The 27,092-nt window shown below is 34.1% G+C and overlaps 1 protein-coding gene across 1 annotated transcript in view; it reads right to left on the reverse strand.

Annotated features, from left to right (window-relative positions):
• Positions 1-252: 252 nt before the first annotated feature.
• Positions 253-27,092, reverse strand: part of LOC110021328 (probable ethylene response sensor 1) — a 39,877-nt gene continuing 13,037 nt past the window's right edge. Inside the window, exons 2-6 of the mRNA XM_020719779.1 lie at positions 22,195-23,141; positions 3,427-3,795; positions 2,853-3,119; positions 2,615-2,742; positions 253-854 (exon numbers count right to left, since the gene is read on the reverse strand). Coding sequence (XP_020575438.1) covers positions 623-854; positions 2,615-2,742; positions 2,853-3,119; positions 3,427-3,795; positions 22,195-23,100 — 1,902 coding nt within the window. The 5' untranslated portion in view covers positions 23,101-23,141 and the 3' untranslated portion in view covers positions 253-622. The remainder of the gene's footprint in view (positions 855-2,614; positions 2,743-2,852; positions 3,120-3,426; positions 3,796-22,194; positions 23,142-27,092) is intronic.

Below are 27,092 nucleotides of genomic sequence, written 5' to 3' on the forward strand. Positions count from 1 at the left end.
ATCAACCTTATGGAAGGAATTCAGATTTTCCTCTTTCTCGCATTTTCGAGTCTCTCTATCACGGTCGACAATAATCTCTTCATTGATCCCTTCCTTTCAACTTCAAAATGATACGTTCGTATTCACACATAATGCATTTAAACTAAATCATAATCATATACGATAAATTTCAATCTGCAACCAACTATAGCCAAAACTTCATAAAAAAAAAATGTAAAAGATAAACATACGCATCATGGATGCACAGCACAAAACAACTTTTTCTCATCAAATTTTGATTTATTAATCAGCGGGATCAATCTCCTTAGCCTGTCAGCAGATAAAACATGTCATACAAATTTTATAGTGAACATTAACTCCATGTAAGCTTAAGTTAATACTAAACACCACACTTCCAGATTTGATACTCACTCAATAAAACTGCCCCACAATAAATTCCAATAGTTCAGTAAACCCAGAACAACTTTGTAAATACTCAACTCACATTTTTCATTTCAACCCCTGGAATCTGGAAATCTGGAATGACAGAAAATTGCTTCTTTTAATTGCACTTCACTTCCAACTTTATTTTCGAGTGTACAAGCACAGATCCAACTGCTTTCAATTACTCATTTTTGTCTCACTACAAGCTTCGTTGATACCGATTTTTCAATGGAATCAAATCCGTCGGCGTCGGTTTTGAACCAAAAGCATCTGCTTCGGATTGGCCTGCTCGGATTGGGGGTAATAATTTGTGCTGAAACCGATGCGCAGGATCCTCACTGATGCCCAGCTTCACAATGAAAATGGTGGTGCAGCCTTTCCCAATACCTTCGCTTTCAAGCCAAATGTGTCCTTTCATGATATTCACAAATCTGGTAAAAAGAATGAAAGAAGGTGAAAAACCAGTGCATTATTATTTTGCATAAAAGCTAAGATCCTATTTTTATATGTATTTGAAAGTGTTAAAGATGATTTAAGGCCAATTTAGTCTAATGTAAGAGTGTTTGAAGTATTTGGATCGCAACTCTGAAGGGAGTTTTTTATTTTACAATAAATTACTTCTTATTTAGTTCTATTGTGTTTTTTGGGCTGCGGTATGTTTTAAATTGACCCACACTAATATTTTTTTTCATTAATTTATTACTATTGAAAGCATTATTCTAACCAATCATCCCACCAATTTATCATTATTATATTATTATTATTAAAAGAAAGAAGCAAAAATAAAAAGATGCCTTTCTGACCATCAAGACCAAAACTTCTCACTTTTTTAAAGGTGAGTTGCAAGAATGATAATTCACTTTCATCCAATCTTAACCAAATAAAACCCTAGAAGCAAAATCAAAACACTCAATCACTTACAGTGAAACAGACTCGCAATAAGTTGAAACACGAAGCCCACACGTTATAGACTAAAATTTGTGAAAATAGTGCCATTGTAAATTGTTGTCTAAAAAGGAAGGATGAGGAGAAATAAAGAATGAAAAGTAAAATGCCAAGATTATTCAAAGGCAAATGAGGGATCCAATTGTTGTATGAAAATGACCAAAAAAAAGTTGAAAGGATATGTGATAAAACTCTACAAATTTATAACTTGGTTATTTTGCAGAAGTCAGGTTATACAGGTAGAGCATTTTGATGTTCATGTATAATTGGGGCTTTTGTGCAAAATAAGACATTTAAAGTCACTAAAATTACAAAGCAGCTAGTAAAATTTCAGTTTAGAAAGATTACAAGAGACATGACTTTGACTGTTATAGCGTTCATATACTCCAATATAGAAAATACAAGGAGAATGCTTTTAGCAATTCATATAGCTTGACATGCTTTGTGAGATGCAAAATAATTATAACAAGGAAAAATAAATTGCTTTATAAAATAATGAAATGCAATGGGATGATTAACATTGGCTAATTTCTTTTATCATAGTTTTTTGTATCAGCCAAAGCCAATTCAAAACAGTGGTTTTAGCTCAACTGATACGAAATATTAGATTATTTTCATTTTCAGCCCAAAAAAAAGTCTTTAGGTGAGAAAATCGCATCCTTTCATGTCCTTATACGAATTGCATGCATAATTTATTCCTAAACAATAAAAATATAGTGATTTGTTACGTGAAAGTTACACAAAGAACCTTCAACATGCATTATTAAGTATTAATCCACACTACCAAATCACCATCACTAATATTAATAAGTAAATTATATTATTTTAAATAACAATCTCATGAATCATTCTAGCCAATTAGTTAATTATTTCAAACATATAGCCATACATTAATTTAAAATAATAAATAATTCAAATTTAAAAATATTTCAATTTATATATTGTCTACAAGTCATTTAATGAAAACAAAAAAAAAACACCTTTTTTTCATTTAAAATAACATTCTTAGAGAATTTAAATGCATATTGAAGAAATCTTTAAATTTACAAGGCATTCAAAAATTGTTCAAAACTAAAACCGATGACGCAAAACTAAGGACCAAAAATATCAAGACTTCGAAATTGTGGAAACCCAAACCCCATAAAAGGCTCTAAAACCAAAACCGAAACTGAAAATGAAAACCATCATTTCCACTTCCCACCCTACCAAATTTATGCATTGGAGCATCCCATCTATAGAGCCTTACCTCTTGCAAATAGCAAGCCCAAGCCCAGAGCCGTTGTAACCTTTGTCAGAACCATTTTGGGCATGTGCAAATTTAGTGAAGAGGTGTGGCAACTCCTGCGGACTTATTCCGCAACCAGTGTCCTTGATCTGTACCAGAAAAGAAGCATATATAGCCAATGTATGAAACGTACAAAAAGAAGCTTCTACTCAAGAAATTTCATATATGCTAAACACGTCAAATACTTCTTTTACGTAACCTGCACTCGTAAATAAAAATGGCCGTCACTTGGGATGGGGTAGAACTCTGGGTCTCTAGGATCTCTCAATGAATCAGGTTTTGCTATACTCGCTGTAATAGATATGCTACCCTCCTTCGTAAATTTAACAGCATTTCCAACAACATTAAGCATAGTTTGCATAAGCCGTTTCTCGTCTCCAACGGCACACGACGGCAAGTCCGGAGAAAGAAACACAATCAATGACAACTTCTTGACGGCTGCTATTGGTTTTATCAAATTTACGACCTATATTTTAACATAAGAAAATAGTCAGCTAAGCAAAACTAGAAGAAAATTGAATTGCTTATGGAAGAAATAAAAAAAAGTAAAGTGTCTATAAAAGTGTCAAATTAGCGCTTTTTTAATATGGGCTAAAATAGTTCCCATGAAAAGCTATTTTAGCCCTCATTAAAAGAGTCTGGGATTAAATTGGCACTTTTACAAATTATGAGACTAAAATGATCCCTTGCAAAGTGTTGGGAACATTTTGAAAATAAAAATAAACATACAGCTTCTCTGAAGACAGTATGAAAAAGTATATAAAAATAACTACCTCTCTAAAGACAGTGTGAAGATTGAAAACTGTAACCTCTAACTCGAAGCTGCCATCCTCGAGCTTAGAAAGGTCTAAAACATCATTTATTAGTGTTGCTAACAAGTTACTGCTCTTCAAGATAGTTTCTACCATCAAACGTTGCTCCGGAGTCAGTTCGGTTTCAAGAAGCAGGGAGGATAGAGCAATGATTGCATGCATGGGGGTCCGCATCTCATGGTTCATGACAGCCAAAAAATCATTCCGTGCACGAATGGCCATCTCTGCCTCCCGCCGTGCTAAATCTAAAGCGACATTCTGATCCATGAGTTGATCTCGCGCCCGCATGGATTCCTCCAAGATGGCGGCATGTGAAAGAGCTACTGCAACCTGAATCAACATATAACGCAAATAACGAACTAATAAAATGGCAATGAAAAGTGAAGGAAGTTTCTCATAAATGTCAGGTCTAAGAGAGGGATTGATCTACACAACAAAGATATTTAAAAAATGTAAATAACGAACTAATAAAATGGCAATGAAAAGTGAAGGAAGTTTCTCATAAATGTCAGGTCTAAGAGAGGGATTGATCTACACAACAAAAATATTTAAAAAATGTACATTCGCTTGGTACGAGATAATGTAAAAGGAAAGAAAACCACTACTCAAAGTCCATATCATAACACTAATGCATTCTAGTTATATTACTGTGAGATATGACTTGAAAACAGAGTAAAAGAAACCAAACCATTACTCCAAGCCCACATTACGACATTAATGCATGTGTTAACTAAATAACATCAGCACCAACCTTATACCAGCGAATAAAATTGGAACTTCAAAAATGGAAACTGCAATGATCTAGATGTACGATGCCATAAAAAACAGAAGAATGTTATTTAGTTATTCCAGAAAGAAAAATAGAAAAATGAAACCCAATCACATGTGAAACTATCAAATCATCAGTATAATCACCATCACTCATCCCAACTATTTGAATGTATCTTCATGGTTAGCATTAACACAACTATTTAGGTACAAGCTTTATGAATCCTCATTTTCTACTTATTTCTATTGAATGTTGCCTTAGATCTTGAAAACACTACGCAAATTATTATGAATAACTTACACCTACGCACCAAAACAGTTATAATGCTATTTGATCTCTTTCTCAAAATGAATAAAAACAATATCGAGATCCATTATCTATCATCTATATTTTTGCATTAATTATCTTAACACAAAAATTCACTTCAATATAAACCTTCCTCATGAAATTAAATTAATTCTCTAAAATTGGCATAAATTTTCTAAATGTACATTCCGTAACTCTCTCATAGCACCATTATAAGCTTGATTCATCTATAATTATTGCAATCTTAAACATCATTGTTCTTAAAAATTGATTCCAAAATACTCATCCTTCAATCATTTGGCATCATCTTAGTCTTCAAAATTCTTTTAAAATTTTAGTATTTAAACTACTATAGCAATTTCTAACTCTCTAAATCTCAATATATGCATCTCAAACGGATCAAATCCTTATATTTATGCACCTTCTTCAAAGATGAATTGATGCAAATGCAGTTTTCCCCAGTGCGGCGCCGCCATATCGGCGGGTTCGGATCCCACGATTGCAGGCATCCTATGCCACTGTTTTCTTCTGTTTTATTTTTCTTTTTGTTTTTCCTACTTAGCTTCCTTCCTTTCTAGTTCTTTCTTATGTTTTTATTTTCTAATTAGGCTATTTCCTATTAGGAGATTCTATATACATGCACTGGGCTGCTTGGAATTGCAGCTTAAGCTTTAGGCATTTTGAGAGTAACTCTCTGATTTCTTGCTCTCTAGAGTGTTGTAGTCTCTTTCCTTTGCAAGGGGGGTGTTTGTAGCTTGCCCAGGAACAGGTGGTATATCCCCCTCGACATCCTTACCACACTGATTCACCGTTTGCTTGTTGTTTTCCGCCAAACAGCCATCGAACACGCTTCCAACAGCTGCTTACTGCAGAAATTTGCAACTTTGACGCCTATGGTTTGTTGTCCCATCACCATTCGTGCAAATTGTCAATTGTCGTCCATCTCCCCACTAGCAGTATCAATTTGTTACACTTGCCTAGCCTAAGAGCAATTTTGTCTTTTATTAGTCTAAGAGAATTTTTTTTCTTTTCATTCATTAATCTTTAGTATAAATAGGGCTAATGTGTTTAGAGTTAGGTTTATACATGAGATTGGGTCATGTGTCTTAGGCTTAGGGTATGGGAGATATTTCCTACCTCTCAAAGTGTAGGATTTGGGAGAGATCGTCAACCTCTTGAATTGTAGGCGCTTATCTTTATATTCACATTAAATATTTGATGTTCTTGCAATAAAATATGTGTTTGCCCTAATTTTTGTTAAAAATTAGCCAAGAATCGTATCAATTAGTATCAGAGTTGTTGATTTCTAGAAGAACCACGAATCACAGTTTAGAGTCGCAGCCTTGTTCACCGATCGCGCGAAACCTCCTCTGAGAGCTCCACCGCGGGAAGGGATCACGTTGTTCAGAGCGCTCAATCTGAGTGTATAGGGAAGTCGACGCCAATGGGACTGCGTATAACCAATGACGGCAGGAATTCAATGTTTTTGCCTATCACGTAAAACAATTAGAGATCGCGATTGGAGCTATCTGGAAGCGTCGGTATGCCCTAGAAGCAAAAAGAAGTCGCGATTTGAGCTAGCTGAGAAGGTCGTGTCGAGGTTGCGATGTATAAAAGCTCAAAACACCCATCTTTCTCTTGTTCCAAAGTGGGTGTGCAACTGGAGCGGGCCTCAAATCAAAGAAAGCCAAATATAGTTTACTATCTCGCGACATAAACATGATACAAACTATCCGAAAATCATTGACAAGGCATTTCAGTGTACAGAGGTTTCTGACTTTTGTGATTGATAACTTTTCACAGAATAATGGCAGCTAAGAAAGTAGTTAATTTGAAAATGAAATTGTAGGAAGGTGAGCCAACTAAAATCCAGGATAGAGGAAAGGTTTGCAACCACCAATAAAAAATTTTCATCCATTGAAAACTGATTCAAGCGCTTGGAGCAGAGGATAAGGAGGCTTATCGAGATGCAATTCATGACTCCTCTGACGGTTCAATTTGCAAACCTAACCAAGGGTTGATTGTACATTCATTGGCTAAATCAAAAGGAAAAAAGATCGAACAAGAGGAACACGAGAAGAAAAAAAACCACCATTAAGAAGCTCCTCTGAGAGCTCCAGTGAGGGGTGGATTAGAGAATTTCGAGGGAGGTGGTTGGGCCGAAATATGGAGGACTATAAAAGGGGTTTGGAGAAGCATGAACAAGAAAAGAGAGAAATTAAGATGGGGTATGGCTATGATCGAAGAAAGGAGATTTATGGTCCATACATTGTGAAACCCTTTAAGTAGATTGAAGTTGATCTTAAACAATGAGGTGCATTTTGGTATAACAGTTAAGTTCCATTAGAAACTCCAAAGTTAAGTGTGTTCATGCTAGAGCAATCGTAGGATGGGTGACCTCCTGTGAAATTACACCAACGGGGCAAAACTGTGAGGTCATGCGCCCAAAGCGAACAATGCCCTTATGGGTGAGAGTTTGGGCTGTCACAAAAAGTATCAAAGCATTCTACTAGCAGGAAGGTGGAAACTAAGTGACATATAGAGCAAAGTGCTACGCCATGGGAGCCACCTCTTGAACCCAAGATGGTATAAAATGCTACATTGTGGGAGGCATCTCTTGAATCTGTAAGGGCCACTTTTAGAATGCTAACTGCCTAGTAGATGATTCTGAGTATGAAGTGTCAGTTACTTAAGTGAGTGAGATTGTGAAACCCCTTAAGTAAAAGCACTCTTAAGCATTGAGGCACCTTTTGGTGTAACAATTGAAATTTTATTAGAAACCTTAAAGTTAAGTGTGCCCATGCTAAACCAATTATAAGATGAGTAACCTCCTGGGAAGTTACATCAACGGGGCAAAACCACGAGGTCATGTGGCTAAAGCAAACAATACCTTAATAAGTGAGAGTTCGGGCTATCAAAAAAAGTATCAAAGCATTCCACCAGCCAAAAGATGGAAACTAAGTGACATATAGAACAAAATGCTACGCCATGGGAGCTACCTCTTGAACCCAAGATGGTACAAAGTGCTACATAGTGGGAGCCACCTCTTAAATCTATAAGGGTCTCTTTTGTAGAATGCTAACTGCCTAGTGGATGAGTCTAGGTATGAAGTGTTAGTTGCTTAAGTGAGTGAGATTGTTAAACCCCTTAGTAAATTAAAGCACTCTTAAACATTGAGGTACCTTTTGGTGTAAAAATTGGAATTTCATTATAAACCTTATAGTTAAGTGTGCCCATGCTAAAGCAATTATTGGATGAATGACCTCCTGGGAAGTTACATCAACGGGGCAAAACATTAAGGTCATGTTGCTAAAGCAGATAATACCTTGATGGGTGAGAGTTCGGGCAATCACATACATGGGGGGAAACAGGGAAGGGAGAGGAAGTTGGGTGTAGATGTTAGGGTTAAGTAGTTAAAGATGCCAAACTTAGAAGGGGAGGATGCACATGGGTTAGCAAGTAGAGCAATATTTTGCGATGAATAAGCTAAATTGGGAGGGGAAGCTCATGGCAGTATGATTATGTTTGGAGGGGAAAGCCCTAGCGTGTTTTCAGTAGAGTGAAGCTAGATAACCGATCCATTTGTGAAATAATTTAAGAATTACTTGTTGGAACGTTTTCGAGCCATTCGACAAGGAGATCCATACGAACAATTCTTTGTATTAATTGGGGAAGGGACTATCATAGAGTATAGGGAGAAATTTGAGCTATTTTCGAGGCAACTCAGGAGGATTTTTGAAGTAGTATTGGAGAGGAATTTCACGAATGGTCAAAAGCGAGACATAAGTGCGGCACTCTGACCGTAGATACCACGGGGATTGAGGGAGACGATGGAGCTAGCCCAGATGGTGGAGGACAAGGACCAGATGGAGAAGACCATAGAGGCAGCACCATGAAAGAATTATACAAGAGTACCTCGACGAAAACGACACTAAGAACCCATAAAATGTCATTTCAAGAGGTGGCGCTGAAGGAAAAGAATTAGGGGGACCGTCTATGGGTCAACTTAAGCAACTTACAAAGACAAATTCAGGAGAAGCGAGCAAAGGGTTATGTCGTCAGTGCAACGAAAAGTTTGCTCCAAGGCACCGTTGCGAGCAATAGACACTAAAAATTCTCACAATGTGTAAAGAGGATGCAGGAGAGTTTGATCCAGCAACAGTTTCCTTTTATCCACCTTGAGGACAAGGTTTTTTTTGGGAGGGGATATTGTTACGTCGGTCTAGCCTAAAGACAATTTTGTCTTTTATTAGCATAAGAATATTTATTCTTTTATCATTTATTATTGTTTGGTATAAATAGGGCTAATATGTTAAGATTGGAGTTATGCATGAGATTGGGTCTTGAGTATTAGGGTTAGGGTTTTTGAGAGACTTCCTACCCTCGAATTGTAGAATTCGAGAGAGCTCACCAACCTCTCGAACTATTTGTGCTTATTTTTGTATTCATGTTGAATGTATGATGTAATTGCAATAAAATATATGTTAGCTCTAATTTATGTGGAAAATTTATCAAGAATGTATCACAATCCAACGTCCCTAACACAATTTTGTGTTCTATCACACCTTCTAGGAAACCTAGAATGATCATAAAATCCCCTTATTTCTTAAATCAATCCAAAAAAATCAATCGTTGCTTTTGTAACATAATGCTATTAAAGCTTTTATTTAAATGATTTATCAACTTAATGTTTCCATCTTCCCTTTTTTTTAATTTAATATGTTTCCATCTTCTATTATTATCATCTTTAATCAAGATTAGATCATCTTCACTTCTAACACATTTAACTTATTAAAATACTTACATATCTTAGTTCATGTCTTAGCTCTTTTTTGCATCTCATTTTCACTTTTCTTAGCTCCAATGTTTCGTCTTCATAGGGATCCAAATTGTGATATGTATGTATCTTCTTCAAAGCAAATTTCCGTCACTTTTTAGATCAATCCAAAAATATTGATTATTGTTCTTCTAAAATGATTTCTTTATTAAAAATTTTATTTTGTGATTAATCAATTTAATTTTAATAACTTTCGCTAGCATCATCTTTAATCAAGACTATATAATCTTCTCTTCTGATGCAATTAACTTGATTAAAATATCTACATCTCTCGGTTCTTGCCTTAGGTTTTTTTATGCACCTCATCTTCTCAGTTCTTAGCACCAATGATCACGCCTATTAAATAAATCATAAAAAATTAGCTCTTTAATCACTTGCTCATTTATAAGATTTAGTTTTATTAAAATCATTATAAGCCTCAATAGAAGTCAAATTTAATCCTTGATAACTTTATGCACCTCCTCACTCTAACATCAAGTCTCCATTATTGTAATGCTTGTTTCTAAGCTTCTTTACTGACAATCTTCTTAATAGAACTGGCCCTATTATCTGGCTGTGGGGTCGGGGTTAAAACAACATATTATTTGACAATGGGGCTGGGCTCAAAACAGTGGGAAAAAAACAAAAAAAAGCAAATGATTCGCGCAGAACGAGGGAAACATCAAGGAAATAGCAAAATCAACGAATAAAAAAGAAATTCTGCAATATGACAATGCAAAAACAGCGTGAGGATCATTCTAAACTTGTTGGGAGGCTAAATGATGGAGTGGCAAAAAAATAGTATGACTCTTGAGTAGTTTTTATGGTTTTGAGGAAGCACGAAGGCAGTATTTCTGTCAATGGGTTCCAAGTGCAAAACATTGATAACATGGACCAAAAAGTTTTGAAAAAGGTAATAATGGTTACTTTATAAAAAGTATGCCCTGAAAAATTAATGGTCTTTATACTGATTAGATAATAGTGCTTGATGACCTTTATATTGATAAGATATGTCCCGCCTCAGCCACCTATTTCACTCATTCCACCCGCCCCCCTCGCTGTCGCAGCACCGGGACAGCATTCTTGCTATGCTGCAGTTCACAACCCTTCCCGTTCGCTGTCCCTCGCTGTCCCAACCCTCTCCTTTGTTGTCACTGTCGTTCCAGGCCCTCTGCTTCACCGCCAATGCAATTTCAGCCCCTCCTTTCGCTGTCCCAGCAACCCACAGCCCAGTTCAGTCTCCTAGCATCACTCCTCAACCACTTAGCCCGACCTCCACCACTCTCGGATCAAGCCCTAGTGTGAATTTGTCTTGTTATATAGTAATTTCCCTTCCAATTATATGTGGTTGTAACGATCTATTTGTTTTTAGTAATAACATTTGTTTTTTCCTATTGTAGTTTGGGTTAACTCCGGTATCAACCAATCCCAAACAACAAAATGACAAACAAAAACACATGTATGAGAGTGTTGAAGGAGACGGTCATAATCTTGTTGAGATAAAGATTGTCGATCCAGAAGAAGAGTTCAGGGTGAAAGTGCCAATACCATTAGAGAGGAGGTGGAAGTATGATGAGAAATAGAGAGACAATTCTGAGGGATGACTAGTGTTGCCACAATTAGGGTTGTAAACAGTCCGAGCTTGGGCTTAGCTTGTGTTCGGCTCCTCTGAAATTACACGTGTTCAAAATCGGCTCGCGAACAGTGTGTTCGTGTTCATTTAGATTTAAATATTCATGTTCGTGTTCAGCTCAAAATTGGCTCGTTAAAATTAATTTGAATAAATAGATGTAGAGTGTTAGATTCGAACTTGAACTAAATCTATGCAAAAGAATGTGCATAACAATATTACCACACGAGCTATTATAACTTAAACTTACATATAAATATATAAAATATATTATTATATAAATAATTATATACTTTTTTTTTTTTCGAGTTAAAACAGGTCGAACATGAGCTAACAAAGAGTTGTTCGTGTTCGACTCGGTTATAATTCGAGCTTAAAAAAATTGTTCGTGTTCAGCTCGTTTACGCAACAAAAAGTCTAACACAAACTACTTAACAAGCCAAATATGAGTTGTTCGCAAATAATGGGTTTTTTTGGCCGCCCTAGCCAGAATGAGATCAAGAAAAAAGAAGCTTTTCCCTCGTGGTCAAAATTGTCGTTAGTCGTGTCACGGCGACGAAAACCACCATGATGCACTATAGAAAGGGAAAATTGGTCAAGGAATGGCTAAGGAGGGCAGGGCTCAGTTAAACGCACAAGGGAGCACTGGCAATGTTTAGAATGCTAGAGTCAACCATTATCTATAATTAAACAAGTTGCAGGAAGGAAAAAACACAGAATCGGCAAAATAAATTGCTAATTTTATTTTTTTTAATGGTTCAAATTAAAAGAAAAGGGTTTGTATTAAAGAAGTTCATCCTACTTACAAATTAAGGCACTATAATATTCATGGAAAGTTAAATATGTCGTTAAAAAGAAAAGACCTCTTAAAATCAATGCAGCCACAATCAATATTATTTTCCTAAATATATATTAAATAAAGAAGTCCTACATTTTCAGTACAGTGGCTTGAAAAATGCCAGACAATACACTAAGGCGATGTTTGGCTACACTTAGTTTTATGTTAAATATGATTTATCAAATCAGATAAATCTAAATAGAAGAGCTCAGGAGCAACGGCAGAATAAATCAGGTTAGCAATCGAATTTAATAAATTTGGATTTACGTCGTTAAAATAATGGAACACAAGAAGAGAGACAGAATGCGAGAAAATTGGAATTAACATAGTGTTAGTTTTTTTTTTTTTTTCTTGGCTGGATTTAAGTTAAATTCATAGTTAAATCCTATAAATAATATGCTATCAAACACAATCTAAATGGTTCAAATCTATTGAGCAGCAAAGTGAGAACAATATAATTAGATGTTTTTTATCAAAAAAAATTGATGTTGCCGCCATGACTGGGAAACATGTCACAAGATAGTGAAAAACTCTTGAATATAGAAGATAGTCGATAGTAAATTTGATTTGATAGTGGATGGTTATACCCCAAGAAGAATAGATGGAGAGGCCATGACCCCACATTAAGATATGTGTATAGAATTTAAGTGGGAATCAAATCGTAGAGGTGATGAAAATTGAGTAGGACAAATGTGAAGCGGGAAGAGAGCGGCGCATGAAACAAAGTAATGATGAGCCACAAAAGTGGTCGTACGCACTGGCTAGGGCATTAGTTAGTGTTAGCAACACCAGCAAAGACGAGAGCTCTCAATACAAATAAGCAAGAAGGCTAGGTAGAGTACAAAATTCCAAGTGGTTGGTGGGAATAAGAGGCGCTATATAAGTATTGAAGCAAGTAAACCAGCATCCGCAAGGGCACAAGTAGCAAAGTAAAGTAACATGAGCGCTAAAAGACAACATGCGATGTAAGTGTGATATTAATTGGTCCAAGCAAGCAACACAAGTTGAGTGAGTGGGTGAATAAAAAAAGTCTAGGCAACGGCATATAAGATTTGTGAATAGAACAAGACCGACGAGGGAGGGGACAGGAGATGCTAGCATGAGTTGTATTAACTTGACTCTAATTTCATGTTATAGGGTGGAAAACTATGTTATGTTTTAGAGAATAATGCCTATATATGAAAAAAGAGTGATACAGGGGGAAAAAATTAAAACCAAACAAAAAAATAACTAAAGCTTTTCTTTCCAATCACGTGCTTTCCAAAATGTGATCATTTTTTATGAAAGGTGAATTCAATAAACCCAAATTTGTATGGCAAACTGTAATATCACTGGAAGTTGGATAATAAGTGTTGTACAACGTTGACAGATGATTTAGCAATCAACGCAACTAAATGTAGAAAAAGGATTCATTAAGCCAACATGAATTTGAGGTGTGATTCTTTCTTGGTTTTTTGTTTTTTAATACATTATTAGAATATAAAAATTTTATGAACGATTTCATCTTTTGATATCAAGTAAGAATAAATAAAGTGTTTAGACCAAGAATATTTTGAAGTTTGACCTATAAATCTATGATTTCATGAAAATAAACTTCTATTTAAAAATCCAAATCATCTTAGCTTACTATTTTAATACTAACAAAATTTTAAAATGTCTTATTCATCGTTATATAAACTAATAGAATAATTTTGAAATATCGTACATTGAAGCATGCAAGCAAATACATTTGATCTTATTTATCCATATAAATGATGGCATATCAAAAAACTTCCTGCATCATATGTACTTTAAATTTGATTTATATTTCTAGAAATAGAAGTATGATGAAAATATTAATCAAATAGTCATATAAATAGATAGAAATCTACTCGTACTCTTTATTAACCTTTAAACCTCAAAAATGCTATAAATAATATTGAGTGAATTACATTAGTTTTGTTTAAAATTTTTTAATGCAATTATGTTTAGCAATATAAAATGTCTAAATCATTCAAAACATAATTAATAAAGCTTGAATTCAACTCAAACTAGAAATGACAATGCTCAAGCTCAATAGGTAAAAGAACAAATGAGCATGAACAGGATAATTCTTAGCACAGCTTAATACATATACAACTTTATGGGGAAGGTTCACACCTTTTTACATTTTGTTACCTCCTTATGCTTATAGCATATCATAAAAATCCCACATCCATATGCATACTTAGTGGCTAAAATGGCAACCACCAATCCCACAACTGAGGGCATAGAAAATGGCTTGGCTTAGGGATCGTTTGGTTTCAAATATTTAGAATTAAGGTGTATTCAAAATTCAATGTTAAACTCAACTTATTGGTGTTTAGATAGTTGTTTAAAATACACACACACATATATATAGATTAGGTCATGAGAGCCTTTTATTAGTTATTATTGTTAAGCATAAGTAGGGCTTATTATGCTTAGGGTTAGGTAGGCTATAAGATTGTTATCTTGGGCCTAAGGATTAGGGTTTAGAGGAGATTGACTCCCTTTCAAATTGTAAGTGTTAGCGTTAAGATTTGTGAGAGATCGTCTATCTCTCGAATTGTTGGTGTTTATCTTTATGTATTCGGATTGTGTTATTTTGTGTTATTGAAGAAAATATTTAGTTACCCTAATTTATGTGAAAATTCGTCTAAGTTCATGTCAAATTGTTATCAGAGCATTTGATTCTAGAAAGCAAAGACGAGATTGCAGCATTTCCACCAAATTTCTGCAATTCAAGCTAGCTGTGAAGCCCATGGGATAGCGGTGTGACCTAACTCTCAATAAACAGTTGCAATTGTAGCGAGCTAGGAAGCTATGACAGGATCGCGGCGTACAGAATCTATGAAATCATGAGCTGGGAAGCCTTCGACGGGATCGCAGCGTACAAGATCTGTCTTACTAATAGTAACCTTGCAATGTAATTACGATTAGAGCTAGTTAAGAAGGCTACATCGGGATCGCGGCATACAGAGATCCGAAACTCCATCTTTTTCATCCTCCCGCTCTGCTTCTACACGAAACCATTGAAGAAAAGGACTTCGACACTAGAATCTGAAAAGAGAAATCACAAATAACAAAACCCTAATTCCACCACTCATAAATATAAATGGAGGGAAATAGGTGGGAAACTAAAAAGAAAAAGGTGGAAAGCAATAGGCAGCAATTCCAACCCCCTAAGGAGGTTGGTTGGTCTAGCAAGATGCAAGACCGAGACAGAAGCAGGATGGTTCAGCCGACCCCTATTTCCATCTGATTCAACTGGCTTCCCTACTCAGCCCCAAATCAATAAATTAAATTTTGGCACTATGAATACCCATGTTTATTATAGACATCAATTTTAAGAGAATCGATATCAAGGCAAATGCAAGAATAAAAAAATCGACATCGAGATGAGTACTACACTTAAATTATAATATCATGTTTGTATCTATTCTGAACCAGTTTTATTGTTATTCAAGCTAATGCAATTGATTCTTATATTCTTAAATTTTATCGATCATTTTAATATGAATGTTTATAGTCTCTCATTTTGAAAACTTTTAGGCATTATTGTACCAAATATTACATATTCATTGATATAAAATTGTGAATGATATGAACTGCATAGATTGATTGTATGTGTATGTTTGACTATAATTGTTTATGATATTAGCGGAGGAACACTAAGGTGCGCGTACATGTAGATGGAAAATAATAATGATATTAAAATACCTTAAATAGTATATTTTTTAGATGGCGCTCCTGTGACGGTTTACATATATAGAATGACATAGACATGTTATTGATATAGTAAGACCTTAAATATTATAAAATATCGTGAGTGGTTATATTCATAAACTGTAAAATATTTTATATTGATTTATTATAACCTTAACTGGCATGCATATTATTTTATTTTTCATTGTGTTATTGTGGTCTGAGCATGAGTATTCACTGACTTTAGTTAGCGCATTATGTTTTTCATTAACTTTTCAGGTTTAAGATTGTGTAAAGATGGGCAATAAAGGAGGCAATATTTATAGAAGACGCAAACAACCTGACGTAAGATAAATTTATAATTGCTTTAATTTAATTTTAGTGGTTATTTTATTTATCCTTTTTTATTCATTAATAGAGATAAAAATAAAAAAGAAAATTTGATTAATACCGTCGGATCATATGTTCCCCTCTTGGTTGATTTCATGCCCCGAGTCAAGTTGGGTCATGACAGTAGCATTCAACAAAAAAAAGTGAGAAAAGAGTATTCATAAAGCCAACTAAAATGAATGGGATAGGTGAATAATCATGATGATGATGATGATGAAAGAGTTGGCCAAAAAACATTTTACTCGACCACAAACCATGAAGAACATTACTAAAAAAATATTCTTAGCCTTATCTAGTAGTGTATTTGTTGAGATAAATTTTTAACATATCATGTGTATTGGAATTGGCCTCAACCTATTTGTTCTCAAATGTAGCAAATTTTAGCTTTTTACAGTGTTATGAAGGTTGACCAAAGCAACCTTATTTTATAAGATTATTTTAACTTTTTTAACAAGCTTGAATCTAAAATAAACTTATAACATCTCTTATTTTTATATCCAAATCTTCTTATTGTCAATTATAGCACTAGAAAACTTTTTAAAATATGTGCTTGATTTATTTTTACAAAAACAATTAACAAATGTTGGAAAAATTTTCATAATGAAGTAAAACAAGCAAGCACTTTCGTTTCGACTGTTGTATTTTGCATGCGGGGCGTTCTTCTTTTTAGACTCCCTTCTTCTTATTCCCCATTGAAATCATATGTTAGAGCTTTATAGACACTCCTCTCTCTTCAAATTAAAAATAAACCTAATATAAAAAAGATTTGAAATTTAATCTGCTCTAATTAAGTTATATTATATACAAGATTCCTAATATACAAGTTACCTAATATACAAGCTTTATATTTAGTATTTTCCATAACACTTTCCCTCAAACTGAAACAGATGTTAATCATGCCCAGCTTGTTACAAATAAAAATGACTCTTGCTCCATTAAGGGCCTTGGTGAAGATGTCTCCTAGTTGTTCCCCAATCTTTACATGAGTTATAAAAATCAAACTTTGTTGAATCTCTTCATGAACAAAATGAATTTATCTCAATGTGCTTCATTCTTTCATGAAAGATAGTTAAACTCAATATATATTATTGCTTGATTATCATACCACAACTTTGTTGTAGTTAACATAAAACCCATTTGATTGGGAATTGGAAGACCCATATCAATTCACTCATAACTTGTGTCATCGCTCGATACTCAGATTTAACATTGAATCATGACACTACATTCTGTTTATTATTCTTTCATGAGACCAAATTACCCCCACTAAAGATGCAATATCTAGTAATGGATCTTCGATCAATCATGGAACTTGTCTAGTTTGCATCAGCGAAACATGCAATATTTCTATGCCCATGATCCTGGTATAAAATATCTTATCCAAGAGCTCCCTTGAGATAACATGGTATATGTTCAAAAACTGACCAATGATAGAATATTTGGGAAGACATAAACTGACGTATAGTACTAACTGAATACACAATATTAGGACAAGTTACAGTGAGATAATTTATTTTTTTCACTAACTTCTATGTCGTTCATGATCATTAAAAGGCTCTTCATCCTTGGTAAGTTGTTGATTATGAAAAATTGGAGTATTGCATGGTTTCACCCATAATTTTCTAGTTTCTACTAACAGATCCATACATACTTTCGTTGAGATAAAAATATACATTTCTTGCTCCTTGATATCTCAATTTTCAATAAGTACTTCTAGGAATTAAAATATTTAACACTGAACTGATTTTGAAGAAATAATTTTAATGATAAGATTCTCTACGCATCGCTTCCAATTATAATAATATCCTCAACATAAACCACCAATAAAATGGAAGCAATGCGTAGAGAATCTTATCATTAAAATTATCATTTATTGGAAGCGATGCGTAGAGAATCTTATCAAAGATTTATTAGAAGCAATGCATAGAGAAATAAACCACCAACCGAGCTTTGAGACAAGCTATAAATCCATCAAAATAAAACTTAACTGCAAAGACTCACTTACAACCAACAGCTTTCATTTCATAAGGTAGTTCAACTACTTCCCACATTTCATTTTCAGTTAAGGCATTCATCTCATCAAGCATCGCAGCCATCCCACCCAGAATGGATAAGGCTTGTTGAACAGATCTTGGAACCTTGACAGAGTCAAGAGAAGCAACAAACGAGCAAGAAGCAAAAAAAAAATAATTATAATTAACACAAGAGGAAATGGGATAGGTGCAATGACGTTTACCTCTTCGAAGAGCAATAGATAAATCAAGATCACTATGAGGAGGATCCAATGATGAAGATGATACGGATGTCGAACTTGGATCAGGAAATAGAGGTCTTCTCAAGTAAACATTAGTAATAGATGGTTTGGTTGGAGGCATTGGAGATGGAGCTAGAGATGGATCTGGACTTATAATGTGATGCATTGACAACTCAACATAATTCGTTGAGAATTTAGACACTGATGAGTCAACAAAAAATGGGATTTGTTCATGAAAGGTGACATCAACAGAAACCATGTATTTGTTTAAGAGATAAAAAATCAATACCCTTTTTGCAGGCGAGAATATCCTAGAAAGTCACCTTAAGTACTTCAGGTTAAGTTTGGACACTAGTGGGTGAGTATCCCGAACAAAACAAGTGTACTCAAATATGTATGGTTCAATAGGAAATAGAGAGTTAGTTAGAAATGAAACTTTGTAGGGTGTTTGGTTCTGTAAAACAATTAAAGACATCTGATTGATCAAAAAATATGCACTAGAAACTGCATCAACCTTAAATTGTTTAGGTACATTCATTTGAGAAAAAAACAACTCTAGTTGTCTCAAGATGATGTTTATTTTTCATTTCAGCTAATCCATTTTGGAATGAATTATCGACACAGGATAACTGATAAAACATCCTTTCTATGTCATGTACATCTGAAATTGTGCAGAAAAAAAAATTTTGACAATGTCAATTCTCATAATCTTAACCAAAACATTGAATTGAGTTTTAATTTCGGCCCAAAAATTTTGACACCGTGAAAGTACCTTAGTACAGGATTTTATAAAGTAAAGTCATACGAGAGAAATCATCCACAAAAGTGACAAAAATATTGGAATCCATTAAGAAAAAAAAAGGCAAGGTCCCCACATATCAGAATGAACCAACTCAAAATTATGAATGACTCTTTCATTAATTCTAGAACAGAAGATAAACAATGATGTTTAACAAATTGACACGACTCACAATCTAAAGATGATAACTGTTGAAACTGGGAGTATAATTTTTTCAACATTGATAGGGATGGATTTTCTAATCAACAATGGATCTCAAAAGGGGATAAGGTGCTTGAGCATGCTACGAGTCGAGATACCTCATTATCCAAAATGTATAAACCTTTGATTCTCATCATTAACCATAAGCTTCTTCGTCATAAGATCCTAAAATAGACAATGAGTGGGAAAGAATAAGATATAACAATTAAGAACATGTGTAATTTTGCTAACAACACATGATTAAAAGAGAAATGTGTTAAACAAGGAACAGAAGTTAGAGGGAACGTGGATGTAATATTGATGAAGCCAAAACTGAGAACATTGGAGGTAGATCAATTTGCCAAAGTGACGAAAGAGAAGTATTTATAAAAGGTAGAAAGAGTTTTGGATTACCTGACATGTGATTTGTAGCACCAGAATCAAGGACCCATTGAGTGGAAGATGAAAGACAATAAGTATCAGTATTACTTGACGCAGAAAGGGCGATGACAAATGGGGATTTCTTGGATGCTTTCTGAAAGTTGATGAACTTGGCATATTCATCTATGAAGATCAAGAGAATCTAACTCGAAGATGCCTCATAAATGTGAGTTGACTATGATTTCGAACTCTTCTGATTCATTTTTAACAACTCCTCACATGTTATTTTCATATGACTAGGTTCATGACAGTAATAGCATACTACCTTCTACATTCAATTTCCAGAACTCGAAACTTCGCTTCTGTAACTATCCTAAGACTGAGGTTTACTGATATTTGTATTTTTCTAACTCGCAAAAGCACTATGTTGTTGTACGAATGAGGCTTGAGAACTCAGGATCGTATGCAGTACTCTAGAATAAGATTCATGCAGAGTCGTACATTCAAGTTCATTTAAGATCTATGATTTGACACCTTCATACTGAGAATTGGGGGGCTAGCTAGAAAACTCATGATAGTCATTCATTTTTCTTTGAACCTGTTGAATTCGTTCATCGATACTAAAGGTAAGTAGTGCGTTCAATTCTTCACTCACACTAGGGCTATAAATGAATCGATGCACTCAATGAACAACTCGAACTCAGCTCGATTAAGACTTGATCATGTTTGTTCAAATTAATAAATAAACAAGCTTGAACAATTTTTACAAACTTGAATTAGGAATAAATTAAACATGAACATAGTTGAACTTGTTCATTTATGTTCACAAGCAAACTGATTTGTTATTTCGTTAAATATTCGATATCAAGTTCGAATATAGCTCGTATCATATATGATATATTATTTAATAAAAATTTGATTAATTGTAATTTATTTATTTATAGATTTAATAGTAATATAGTATTACATCAATAATATTTTTAGATTGATTATTAATTATATATTTATTTTATTATTAATACTTAACAAATTGAAAATTAACATGATGGAATTTTGAAAGAGAACATTAATTTTTGTTTATTATCTTTTATTATGTTTGAATTGACTTTTTTTTTTATTTTTCTCAAGTATTTCTATAATTTACGAATGATTTCTCATTATGTGTTACTTTGTAAAACTAGTCATTTAAATTTTTTGAACTTGTTTGAGTATTTTTTTTCTCAATCTCAGAATTCATTTTTGTGAAAATATATCTGATATAGACACTAGACGACAACATGTGAGTTAATTAATTTAATTCTATAATTTATTCAAGTGATTATTATTCAAATTTGTAAAATTATTTATTATTTTTTTTATATTTAAATCTAGATACCCATTTGAATTTTTAGCTCGTTGAAATACTCGTTCACTTGTCATAAACAAATCAAATTCAAACATAAATAATTTAAACAAGCCAAGCTTGGACAATATTTGAAAGCTCGACACAAGCTCAAGTCAAACATGAATAGTTTATATTTGTACCAAGACAAGTCCAAACTATGAAATACTCGGCTCGACTCAGCTCAATTAGAGCTCTAACACATGTTTAAAGTGCATGTGATATGTATTAAGTGACCGGTCTTACTATTCAGCACGATAGAATTCCTTACATTAAAAATTCGCGAAATATTCTCTCCCATAAAATACAAACGCCAATTCCTTCATTTTAACACAGTCACAATGAGTAATATGACTGGATCGATCAAGTTCGATAGAATTTTGTATTTGTATCTAAAGTTGAGCATCCACTCTTATCCACTCATCGACTCAATCTAAGCTGGAGGATTATCAAGTAGATGCACTGTTCGAAGCTGAGTAGATCTTGCAAGAAGCCGACAATGCCTTCGTAAAAAGTAGTCAAAGACTCACAGAAAGCAAGCAGTCAAAAGCGGATGAAGCAGAGGAAGCAGTTGAAGGAAGACTTGCAGGAAGCAATCAAAGGTGGACGACGTAGAGGAAGAAGTTGAGGTCACTGTGAAAGCAGAAGATGTCGCAGAAGACGCCAAAGTAGGTAATTGTGTCAACAATCACGTCGCACGACACTAACGATCACTTCACAGGAAGCAATTGACGCAATCGACGAAGCCAGACGGTGAAGATGTCATGGGATGCAGACAAGGGCACATATGACTCCCTTCTTATTTCTCATTGAAATCATATGTTACAACTTTATAGACACTCCGCTCTCTCTAGATTAGGAATTTACCTAATATAGAAAAGATCTAACATTAAATCTCCTTTAATTATGTTCCTTAATATACAAGCTTTATATTTAGTATTTCCCATAACATTTACTAATAATGTCCCTATCTTTGTATCAAAAGGAGTAAAATCATGCATCCATATGAATAAGTAGAATCTAAAATAACTAAGCCCAACTCCACAATCAGAGAAATTGAACCAGGAATAGGCATTCCAAAGAATGATAGGAAATCCTTGAAAAAAAGATCAGATTGTCATGACAATAAAAAATTGCTAGGTCAAACTGACCTTTAAGAGATAAATATCTTCAGCTGAATTTTAGTACTCAAAACTGAAAAGATAACATATAGAATTGCTAGATTCATATTGAGCTTGAAAATGTTTAAAATACTAAAAAAAAATTACATAATACAATACCTGATCTGCAACAACCTCAACAAGCTCTAGTTCATAAACATGCCATTTCCTTGCACTATCTGATGGTAGCATCAAGACCATCACAGCAAAATTTTTAGCAGACAGCTCAGGCCAATCATTTATTTGGAAATTTGATAGATGTAAGAGTGGCACCCTGACTGCTACGACCTCTGGGGGTACATATCTTCCTGTATGAGGTTGAAACCTTGCAAGTGGACATGTATGTGGGATTCTAACTGCACGACTGCTATTAAAAACTTGATTAACTACAGGAAGGTTAATAGAAACAACAGAACCAACAGGAATTTGATTGTTTAAAGTATGAGAAAGCTGGAGATTAAGCCCGGTCCGTGAAGGCATCCATAAAGCACATTCTGCCAAATCTAGAGTCCTCCCAAGTTCAACAAGGGTGGTCCTCAATATAGTGTGTCTGTCAAGAGTACTTCGAATTTCATGAGTGAGCATCCTCACATGCCTCCCTGTCTCTTCCTGTGTGCGTATAAGACCCATCTCTCTATCAAGCTCTTCAGCTTTGTTCCTAAGGAAAAGCTCCCTTGTTTTCACACTTAACAGATCAGGAATTATGTGAACAAGCATCAAGGCTGTTGCACATGACACGACCGCAGTCGAAACTTTTGCTACCGTCATTACTATAGCAAGTGTCCTTGAGTGCATTGTGAATGTCCACAAGTTTATCAAGTGGGTTGCTCCACAAAGAACAATGAAGGCACCAAACTGTATAAGCACCCATCTATAAGGGAAAAATGAAGACTTCTTCACGAAATAAATGAGCTCAAGTGGAATAGAGAAGTAGGCAAGGGCAATGAAGAAATCAGAGATATATTGATACTTCACTAAAAGCTCATCAGCAGGCCATTGTGGCTCAATGCAGTCACAGCCTTCCATTTTTAAGGAACTGCTGCACCTGCTATCTTCCTCCTACATCCCTTTAACCAATTAAAAGCAACAAAAATAAGTCGCTGTAAGAAGAAGCAAAGAAATAGTACAATTCGTCATCATAATACTGAGCATAATCTTTAAATAAGAATCAACAAACTGCATGGTAGAACCGAATATGTAGGCTTGAGCATTACAAATTACATGAAAGCTGGATAAACAACAAAATTACAATGCAAGAATTCTCGCAATTACAACAACAACAAACATTTATCCCACTAAGTGGGGTCGGCAACATGAATCCTTTTTCTCCATTGTGTCCTATTGAGTGTCATATTTTCATTTAATTCTAATAAATTAAGATCATTTTTATACAAAATGTCCAAGTCTTTCTACGTTTACCATTGCCTTTCTTAATATAAATAAAATCTAAAACATCTACTCTCCTAATTGGATCATCAGATGGTCGACATTTAATGTGACCAAACTATCTAAGATGACTTTCTCTAATTTTATCTACCCCTTGAGCTATACTAACCCTATCACGGATATATTTATTTCACATTTTGTCTCTAAGTGTAAAGCCACTCATCCACTTAATCATTCTCATCTCGGCAACACTTAGCTTAGTTTTATACCTCTCTTTTAAAGACTAACATTCAGCACCATAGAACATTGCGAGTCTCACCACCATCTTATAAAATTTTCCTTTCAGTCTAAGCGGTACTTTTCTATCACACAATAAGCTTGAAGCATTCCTCCACTACAACCAACCAACTTGAATTCTACTAATAACATCCTCATCTATATCACCATCACTTTGAACAATAGACTCAAGATATCTAAAGCATTCGCACCTTTTAATAATTTGATCACTCATAGTTACAACTACTAGTTACTAGAGTTACCACTACTAAAATTACATTCCATGTATTCAGTTTTAGTTCTACTCAAACGAAGGTCTTTAGACTCCAATATAGATCTCCATAATTCAAGTTTTACCTGAGCTTTCTCTCTAGTCTTATCCACGAGAAGGATATCATAAGCGAAAAGCATACATCAAGGTACATCTTCCTGTAAATGTCCAGTAAGAGCATCCATAACTAAAGCAAAAAAGAAATGGGCTTAAAGCCGCTCTCTGATATAATCCAACTTAAATAGAAAAATACTTGGTCAATTCTAAATATTTGGTCAATCCTCCTTCTGTTCGAACATACGTAACAACTCTAGTATACATATCTTTAATGACTTGAATATAAGTCATATCAAACCTTTCTGCGCAAGAACTCTCCAAAGGATATCTCTTGGAACCTTATCGTAAGTTTTTTCTAAATCAATAAAAATCATATGTAGATCCTCCTTATTCTCTCTGAACTTCTCCATCAAACCCCTCAATAAATGTATAGCTTCCATAGTAGACCTGTCTGGCATAAATCCAATTTGATTATGAGGAATCTTTTTTTGATACGTCTTAACCTATGTTTAATTACTCTCTCCCATAATTTTAAAGTATGATACATTAATTTAATTCTTTTATAATTTGCACACCCTTGTGCATCCTCTGTATTCTTAAAAATGGGGACCAAAATATTCCTCCACTCCTCTGGCTTCTTTTTAGTTTTTAAAAAAATATTAGATTTTGGTAAGCCAAAAAACTCTCTAATCTCCTATATATTTCCACACTTCGATTAGGATATCATCAGGTCCTACAGACTTTCCACCCTTTGTTTTCTTTAAAGTTTTTTCAACTTCTTTTTTACTAGTGTGACGGTAAAAATGAAATGCTTTACTATTATTAACGATATTAAGATTACTAAGGTATATCGTATTTTCAGAAACTTCATTAAAAAGTTTATCAAAATAACTCGTCCATCTATGTTGAATAACTCTTTCTAAAAAATACACTTTTTTATTTCATTTTTAATACATTTTATTTGCGTTAAATCTTTACTTTTCTTTCTCTTTGTTTGGCTAGTTTATGCCTATATTTTTCACCATATTTAATATTTAATATATTATAAAGATCTCTAAATGCAGAATTTTTAGCGTCACAAATTTTTCTCTTAAATTTCCTATGGGTCATTTTATATTTTTCTCATTTCTCTACGTTTTTACATTTAAACAAATTTTTATAATAAAATTTCTTATATTTTATCTTTGCTTGCACATTATTATTCCACCACCAGCTATTTTTATTTATAGAAACTTTTTTTTATTCTCCAAGTATATCTTTTGCCACTTGTTTAACAATGTTTATTACTTTATCCCGCATAGAATTTGCTTCTTCATGAACACCCTAAATTTTGAAATCTTGAAGTTTACTCATAAAAATAATTTTTTAGGTGTCCCCATCTAATTCTACGACAATAATTTCTAGTATGGTTTATTTTATAACTCTTCAACTTAAAATCTAGAACTAATAATCAATGTAGAGTACTTAAATTCTCACTTGGAATGATCTTGCAATCTTTACATTCACGACGATCTCTTCTGCTCATAAGAAAATAATCAATTTGTGTTATTAGATTCATTCCTATAAGTAATAATATGCTCATCTCTTTTCTTGAATAAAATATTAGCGATAACAAAATCATACGCTAAAGCAAAATCAAATATAGTTTTACCTTCTTCATTAATCACTCCAAAAATATAGCCACCATGAATATTTCTAAAATCTTCCACCACTCTACTAACACGGTCATTTAAATCTCCTCCAATAAAATTTCTTTCTTCTAGAGGTATCATTTGTATTAAGTCTTCTAGGTCATTCCAGAATTTATTTTTAGAACCTATGCCTAAACCTAATTGAGTAAAATCACTTATAATATTAACAAACTTGATATCAACAATAATCTTAAGAACTATAATTCTATCTCTAATTCAATCAATTTTTACAACATTAGCTTTCAAACTCTTATCTATAATCACACCTACACCATTTCCAGTGTGACACTCATCTGAATACTAAAGTTTAAAACTTAAGTTATCAATCTCCTTAATCTTTTCTCCAACCAATTTAATTTCTTAAATACATAAGATTTTATCTTTCTACAAATCATAATATCAAATAATGTGGGAGCCCTTTCTTATTTTGACATTACACCTAGGCGTCGATGCAGCGGTCATTGCACACTTTGCACAGTATTCAGGTCATTCAGCGTGATGCTTCTAAGAGAAGCCCTAGTATTTAAACAATTGCCAAAAAGATTCATGTCATGATTTTTTGACAAATTTTACGCTTCATGTCGACTACCTAACGGAACCCTCCACTTTTCACATCCGAGGCTTGGGACCTAACAATGGCAGTGTTTACATTTCACATCCAGGGGATGCCCTAGCATTCACGCAAGAATTCTCACAATTGTGCTTTTTAAATTACCAAAATTGTTTAATTTTTTTTTGGGGCGCGCTTGGTTAGCAATAGAAAGAAACGAACAGTGATGGCTATCAGCAAAAATAGCATATCGGCAATTGTTTAATGTTTGCAGGATAGCTCTTATGAATCTACCGCCTCCATTCATTCCTACTGAGCATAGCTTGATATATTTAATAATTTTTAGGCAAATCATTTTGTGAAGCTTCCATATATTATCTACCTGTTTTCACTCCTAATCCACCCCCACCATATTTATCTAGGTGTCTTCTCAATGACCTGCCACCTTCCAATGTTCATACTCTCTAACTTTTACATTTGCTACTCCCAAAGTACATGCCATATAGACATTTGTGAATCTACCTTTCCCAACTTTGCCACATCCATTTATCATTGTTCTTATACTCAACGTGGCCATTAATGAATTGTTAATCACACCCCCAACAAAATTTATTTAGCATAATTAGACTTTTGTAGTTTTATAAATTTTACCTTTAAATCGTTAAAATCACACAATACAAACAAGACATCTCCATTTTAGCCATATGGCATCAAATCTATAAGATATATCTTTATGTGTGTGCGCGCATCTGGATCTCTCTCTCTCTCTCTCTCTCTCTCTCTCTCT

Source organism: Phalaenopsis equestris, unplaced genomic scaffold (assembly GCF_001263595.1).
Source record: "Phalaenopsis equestris unplaced genomic scaffold, ASM126359v1 Scaffold000002, whole genome shotgun sequence".
NCBI classification, from domain to species: domain Eukaryota; kingdom Viridiplantae; phylum Streptophyta; class Magnoliopsida; order Asparagales; family Orchidaceae; genus Phalaenopsis; species Phalaenopsis equestris.